Source organism: Trachinotus anak, unplaced genomic scaffold (assembly GCF_046630095.1).
Source record: "Trachinotus anak isolate AG129_WGS33_773 ecotype Australia unplaced genomic scaffold, CSIRO_AGI_Tana_v1 ptg000005l, whole genome shotgun sequence".
In the NCBI taxonomy this organism is placed as follows: Eukaryota; Metazoa; Chordata; class Actinopteri; order Carangiformes; family Carangidae; genus Trachinotus; species Trachinotus anak.
Window position 1 is genome coordinate 9,227,859 of NW_027273856.1, and position 6,933 is coordinate 9,234,791.

Sequence of the window (6,933 nt, forward strand, 5' to 3'; positions counted from 1 at the left end):
AACTAGTCTGAGTGGAGGAGGCAGACAACCACCAAGTGGTAAATCTAGTTTTCTAGTGGCAAACTGTGGTACTTCAACACAAAATCCAAAAAGCAATAGAGCCACCGTAAATTTTGTCAAAGGAAACTATGATGAAAAATATTTGTTGACAACAGAAACACAATAGCAATATTTGAAAACAAATAACAACTAAATGATCATGTGAAAATTGCACAAATGAAGACGTTTGTTTTATTGTAGAGTCTTATTCAGTAACATGAATGTATCTGCAGACACAGTTTCTCCACCAGCCCAGAAAGATTTCTTCTCCAAGTCAACAGTTAGAGTTTCTGTTCCAAGGAACAACAGCTGCTGCTGTGGTAACTGTGCTAAAACACAGAACTAAAATTCATGATGAAAATAAGACTTGAATTTAACTGAAGGAGACATGTTAATGTTACTAAAGCTAACAATAATCAAATGATGTAAAAAAAAAAAAAAAACATCTTTGTAAATCTTTTATCAGGAAGTGAATCAGTCCGTATGTTACACACAATGTGTTATAAGACACTGAATGTAAACACAACTGTCCCTCCTCCAACAGTTACATCACACAATCACAAGAAACACACTGTTGGCAGAAAAGAGAAGTCACTGTTTGGTTTATCTGATCGTCCCTGTGTTGTTGTTCCAGCGGCTCTGTTGGCCCTGAAGTCCTCCGCTGAGTTCAAGAAGAAAGCCGTGTGGACCAGAGCTTATGGCTGGTAGCCGAGAGGAGCCACAACATACTGTAACCGTGGCAACGCATACAGAGGGTCTTGATGGCAAACACAGTGCTGCAGCTCTAACACATCTCTCCTGCCTGAGCCTGTTGGACGTCTCTGACCGTGCTGAGGCTCCACACACTTTCAGGTTCTCTGAGCTGAGACAGAAACACTGCGCCGCCATCGTAGCTCCGCTTCAGCCACGTGACAGTGATGTTAACAGGAATGTGCTCTGTCAAACTGTATTTCCATTAAAAGTGTAACAGAAAGATTTCAATGGTCTGGTGTAATTTTTTTTTTATTTTTTTTATGGTTTCTGGGTCTTCTTAAATATATGTTTAACAAAAACTCACTCAATTAAATTTTTTTTTGTGTAAAAACAAAAAAAAAAAAACACTTTCCAGGAAGTTCCATGAAGTAGTTAGAATAGTTAGACTTAAATTGTCCAAGCATTTAGTTCTTTGACTAAATTTTGACTTATTTCCTTTTCATCTTCTTGTTCCATTTGCCCAGGTGGTGTTGTCTCTCCTTCAGCAGCTGCCACACTGTGACAGAGGCTCCTGAAAAGATGACACTGCCGTTAGAAAGTTGGCAAAAACAAGTGTGGCTCTAGTTATTTTGTATTTATGGCACAGATCTAACAGCTGCAAAAGGATGACCATCGCACAACTGTCTGTGCAAATGTTCTGTACAGTTATTAAGTACAAACACAGCTGGAGACAGCTGTATAGTCTAGTTAATCAAGTCAAATCTAAACCGTGTGAGATGGTAGGTTTATGTCTGGTGGTAAGTTGTTAGGCAGTGTCTGTAGTCTCTCTCCCTGAGGTTGCTACAAGTTGAAGCAAGAAATCACAACTGTCTAATTCCAGGTTTTGTGAGGCTGTGATCGGGCAGGTAGGACAAACCAGTCTCAACACAGCAGTGCTTTGACCTACATGCTAACATTAGCATGCTAACATACAACGATAATGCTTAACATGCTGATGTTGAACAGGTACCATGCTCACTATCTTAATCTATTGTGTTAGCATGCTAACATTTGCTAATTGGCACAAAACGTAGAGCTGAGGCTGATGGGAATGTCGTTAGTTTTACAGGTATTTGGTCAGAAACCAAATTATTGGATAAAGGGAAACTTCGACCTGGTGATGGCGCTAAACAAAGTCACAGAGTCTCCAGAGTTGTTAAGATTCATCCTTCAGGGACCATGAATGTTGGTACAAAATTTCATTTCATTTCACGGTGATTCTTCGGCCGTTGACTGACCAATGACCACTAGCACGACTACAAACGACAATTTATGGTTTTAGAGGGAGTTATCTGCTGGAACTATTTCTTGTCAAACAAGCGTATCCATCCGCCCTGTGGTTCTGTGCAACCTCTCCAGCTGTAGCACTCGTTGCCAGATATGGTCGGTTTTGCTTTAGATTTTGGTCTTCACAGGCAAGATGGTCCAAAACCTGGCAACCTCACCATGGGCCATGAGCCTCACCCTGGCGACAAGACTCCAGGAAGTTGCACCCGCTGCACGTGACTGCTGTTCACTAAGAAACACGCCTCGCGCAGAGCTCCGTCTGAGAGCTCATAACCGCGCTCACGTGCGACAAAAGCTAAAATCATTTCTGCCGTTTCTAGACTTTTAAAATCTTGTTTCATCGTGCTACAATCTGTTGTTCGGTGATTTTCCATCTGATGAGCATTTAAAGAGATTCACTTGTGACCTCTCGGCTTGTATGTCAGCATGTCACAGCAACACGCGCGTCATGCTGCCGAACGAACTTACCAAGGGCGAGAGCAGGCAGGCAGAGCAGCAGGGGGACAGGGCCCGGGCTGCGTGCGGAGCTCAGTGCCGCTGGCTCAATGTACGGCAGGGCCTGGTATACAGTGACACCTGAACAAGACAAAGAAACCCATCGTATTCAGCGGAAATGGATCACATTGAATAAGTTGAACTTTATTATTATTTATTACAGTACGTTGTTTACAGGCCCACTGAGAACCTGAATCAATCTGCTACAGTCTAGTAAAGTGATGATATGATGATGAAGTGGTGATATCCAAAATATATCTCGATATAATATTGTGATTTTTGATTTAAATTAAATTGTTGTGTTTTCTCTTTCTGTTGTTTTTTTTCATAATTATATTTTATATTTCAGGTGTTATTCATTACAAATAACCTTTAATATAATATAATATGTCATATATAAAAATGTTATTTTCAATATGAAAAAATATGGCATATGGCCCGTGCCTAATAAAGACCGCGTCCTGCTGTGACTAACACTGTTTGGTGTTTTGAAAAGACAGTGTCAGAGGTAATTTCACTACTAAGCCTGTGTCCCTTCACTAGAGTGTGTTCAGCATTCTCTCTCTCTCTCTCACTCACACACACTCCACTGGAATTTGCTTTCCTCACACACTTCCTGACATTTTATCATTGCCTGTGCTTTGCAAAGTCATTTCCTGTGTAAACTCGACTTCCCCTACACAATGCCAGTTTTTGATACATTCATGTGAGGTCAAGCTCTTATTGTTGAGTTTCTGTATTGATCAACTGGTCACCTTCAGTGGCGACTGACAGGATGTATAAGGGGATCCACAGTGTGTAGCGGGTCCACAGCATGGCGATGGAGGGTGTATCCATTACACACAGCAGCTCATGTGGGTACCTGCCATCACACAGCACACATCAGAACACTGGGCACAGTTTATTCAGTCAGTAGATGAACATGTGAAAACCTTTTATTCCTGATGGTGCAACATCACTCTGGTTGATGTTACACTCCACAATGAATTCAATTCAACTGTCATCTATTTTGCTACTGAACTTCTCTATATACCTGCCTCTATACCTCTCTATATACCTATATACCTATATATATATATATATATATATATATATATATATATATATATATATATATTATATATATATATGAAATGAAGTGAAGTGGCTTCAATGACTGTAATGAATGATTGATGAAGCTGCAGAGAACCACAGCTCTCCTTGGCTTTTCAGGGCTTTATCTTCTTTCAGCTCATTGTTTCGTTCTTTAGCAGTTGCACATTATTAGTACGTGTCCTCTGAGGACCATGATTGACAGTAAATGTCAAGATATCTATTTCACAGATAAATGAACACCCCAGCTGACTACCTCCATCATCCTTGTGCATTGTTGCCTTTGGAGGCAAAACAAATAGAGTATGTGTAAAATAAATTTAAAGATTGTATCCTTGCAACCCCATAGCTCGGTGGTTAGGGTGTGTACCACATGATAACAGATTCGGAGTCGAGTTGCCGGTTCGACCCCGACTGGTTCGACTCTTTCCTGCATGTCATACCCCCTCTCTCTGCCCCTCTTATCACTATCTACTGTCTACTGTCCTGTCAAATAAAGGCATGAATGCCCCAAAAAATGTCTTAAAAAAACTGTATTCTTGTAAGGCCTGAAATTGCCATTTGTAGTTGTCCATCTGCTGTAAAAAGCACAAACAGAGAAGATGAAATGAAACAAGACGTTGGCAATGTGGGTACCGTAAGAGGTCCAAAATGTTCCACAAGAAGAACAGGACACACACGACTGGTTTACTCTGGATCTCCTCCAGCATGATGACCATGATCAGCAGGAGGTTCTTCTCCATCACCTGAAATAACAGAACACCAGGCACCATTCACCGATGCTGAAGAGCTTCAGATGAAGCATCTGATAACAGGATTAATGATGAGATTCCACTGAGGTTACACACTTGGATGAAGCGAGGAAGAAGTCTGGCTTTCTCAATCCCGTCTGCGATGTGGAAAAGCTCGAGGATGGAGAGCAGCTGGCAGAGACCCATGACGAAGGCAACGGAGTAGAAGGTGTCTGCCAAGGCATCTGCAATGTCAGGTAATCACATGTTATCATTAATGGAAGTTATCTTATTCTTACTCCCCTGAGTTTAAACCTGGTCTGTCCTGTTGGTCTTAAATCCATCAGTTTCGTACCCACTGGGCTCCAATCTGAAACGCTCACCTCGACCAAACGTGAAGAACCTGGCTATGGTGTTAGCCAGTATCCACGTGTGTCCACAGAACTGGAAGAGGTTGTATGAGAAAATGTAGACAAGCCTGAAGCTGAACCTGCAAATGAAAACAGAAGACTCTCACACTCTGGACTCAGGTGTAACCAGTTTTTATGAGTAGCGTCAGGGCACTCTGACAGTACCTGCTAACGCTTACGCCTGTGCTCTTCCTGTCATGACAGGTCAAAACCTACAAAAGCTGCAGCAGCAGCCAGTTCAGGAGATCCTCTGTCCCCGCTGCCGTCAGGCTGTTTAACATCTCAGCTGAGGGCAGCGGATCGTGCACCTGCACTATGAATCTAAACTGCATATGTGTGAACTGCTGGACGATTGAATTTGCCTAAAGGGATGAGTAAAGTATCTGCCTATCTATGTATCTGTCTAATCTCTGATGGGTCAGTTTACTGTACAACTGCCAACACTGAATCACTTCCAGCTGTTTTGAATAAATGTAATTACATAGAAACATAACACTTCGTCTCAAGTGCTGTAACAAAATATACATTTAAAGTAGGAGAGACTGAGGATGGTTACAACAATCTTATCCTTCCAATCAGAATCATGCTAGAGTGATGACACTTATACTGCACATGCTCAGTTGTCACTTGACAATACCTGGCACATGAAACCCTCCTTTTACACACCCTGGGATAAAGTACTGTTTAAACATACAGGCAAATAAAATTATTTACAGAATAACAAATGAAAGATTTTTGCATTTTGGTTGCATGACATCAACACAGATAAAGATCTTCACTCCTGACTGCAGATAAGGGATGAAATTATTTAAAGAAAACACCCTGGTAGTTTTAAAACTTGAACATAAAACCTGCAGAGCAACAGGTCATAACAAGCCTCCTTTACAGTGATTTAGCTGTTTGTGAGTGAGAGCTGAGTCGCCTGTTATTCCTCAACACGCCCTGGAAATACAGAACATTCCTGGCTCAGTGAGAACACACACACTGCTGCATTACTCTGAAATACTCACGCACATTCTCCCTCTTTTGGTCCTTTTGTCTCAGATCAGACGAGCCGCTCAGAATCCCCAGCTGACTTTCAGCAGACTCATTTTCCAGGTGCAGCTTGTGTGTCTGAGCAGCAGTGAACACACACCCGCCTCTTACTTCATCCTCCTTCAACTGGAAGCAGAAAAATGCTGCAATGTGTGAGTTTCCTCAGGTCGATTGTTACAGCGAGGAGGAAGTGAACGGTCCATGTGTGAGAGTCTGACATCAGATAGTCCCAGCCCCCCTCCACGAAAACCACCAGCTGTCTGCTGAGAAAACAGAGGTCAGGAGAGAGAGGAGAGAAGGAGAGAACAACAGACACACACACACACACACACACACACCATGTCTAGCATGTTAGAATTTGCAGCAGAAAAAAGTTAAACCCCTTTTTCGCCAATCATCAAAAATATGCAGAATCTGCTTCACCTCAAAATCTATGACATTAAAACATAAAGACAGAAAGTTACTGACATGTGGAAATAAGAGGTTATGTTTGTTTGTTTGTTTGTTTGTTTGTTGTTTGTTGTTTGTCAGCAGGGTCTCACAAAACATATACTGACCCGATTTGCCCCGAGCATGGTGGAGGGCTGGGTCGTGGACCAGAGATGATCCCATCACATTCTGGGGCAGATCCTGATCATTCCCTATGAATTAGAATTTTTTTCTTTGCAGTCTGGTGTATGATGTTTGACACTGGTCTTCTCTCTGAGTTCTCCTCTTGTTGACAGTGAAACATACCAGTGGCTTGTTGAACAGTTACACAACAGCAAACACTAAATGTAAACTTTAAGCACAAAATAATTGATTTATAGTTTTAAAATTACCTTAACAAGATGTAATTGTGTAGGGAAACAATTAACTACAGTCAATCACAAAAAAGACTTATTAAGCTTGTACATTTTGTTCAGTATAATTTGTAGATAGTTCCCTTCTTAAAGGATAAGACTGGCAGTATTATATATTTTATTGTTAACAGCCAACAATGTTACAGTCTGTCTCAACACTTCCCGACGTCACTACTGCGTCGGTGCTTCCTACTAAATATGCAAATGAACTCCTCTTATGTAGCTTTTAGTCCTATTGACCACTCAGAGCTACATGCCACAGTCACACAT

General features: G+C 41.5%; 2 protein-coding genes across 2 annotated transcripts in view; one reads left to right on the plus strand and one right to left on the minus strand.

Moving 5' to 3' along the window:
* The window catches only part of focad (focadhesin), a 51,206-nt gene extending 50,191 nt beyond the window's left edge, over positions 1–1,015 (plus strand). The window contains exon 44 of the mRNA XM_071478253.1: positions 674–1,015. Within this exon, the coding sequence (XP_071334354.1) occupies positions 674–747 (74 nt within the window). The 3' untranslated portion in view covers positions 748–1,015. The remainder of the gene's footprint in view (positions 1–673) is intronic.
* Positions 485–5,949, minus strand: hacd4 (3-hydroxyacyl-CoA dehydratase 4). The gene is made up of 7 exons (XM_071478254.1): positions 5,801–5,949; positions 4,760–4,866; positions 4,494–4,621; positions 4,282–4,391; positions 3,309–3,415; positions 2,527–2,634; positions 485–1,303 (listed from the first exon to the last, which is right to left on the minus strand). Coding segments are annotated over exons 1-7 (645 nt in total). The 5' UTR covers positions 5,803–5,949; the 3' UTR covers positions 485–1,220.
* Positions 5,950–6,933: the final 984 nt, after the last annotated feature.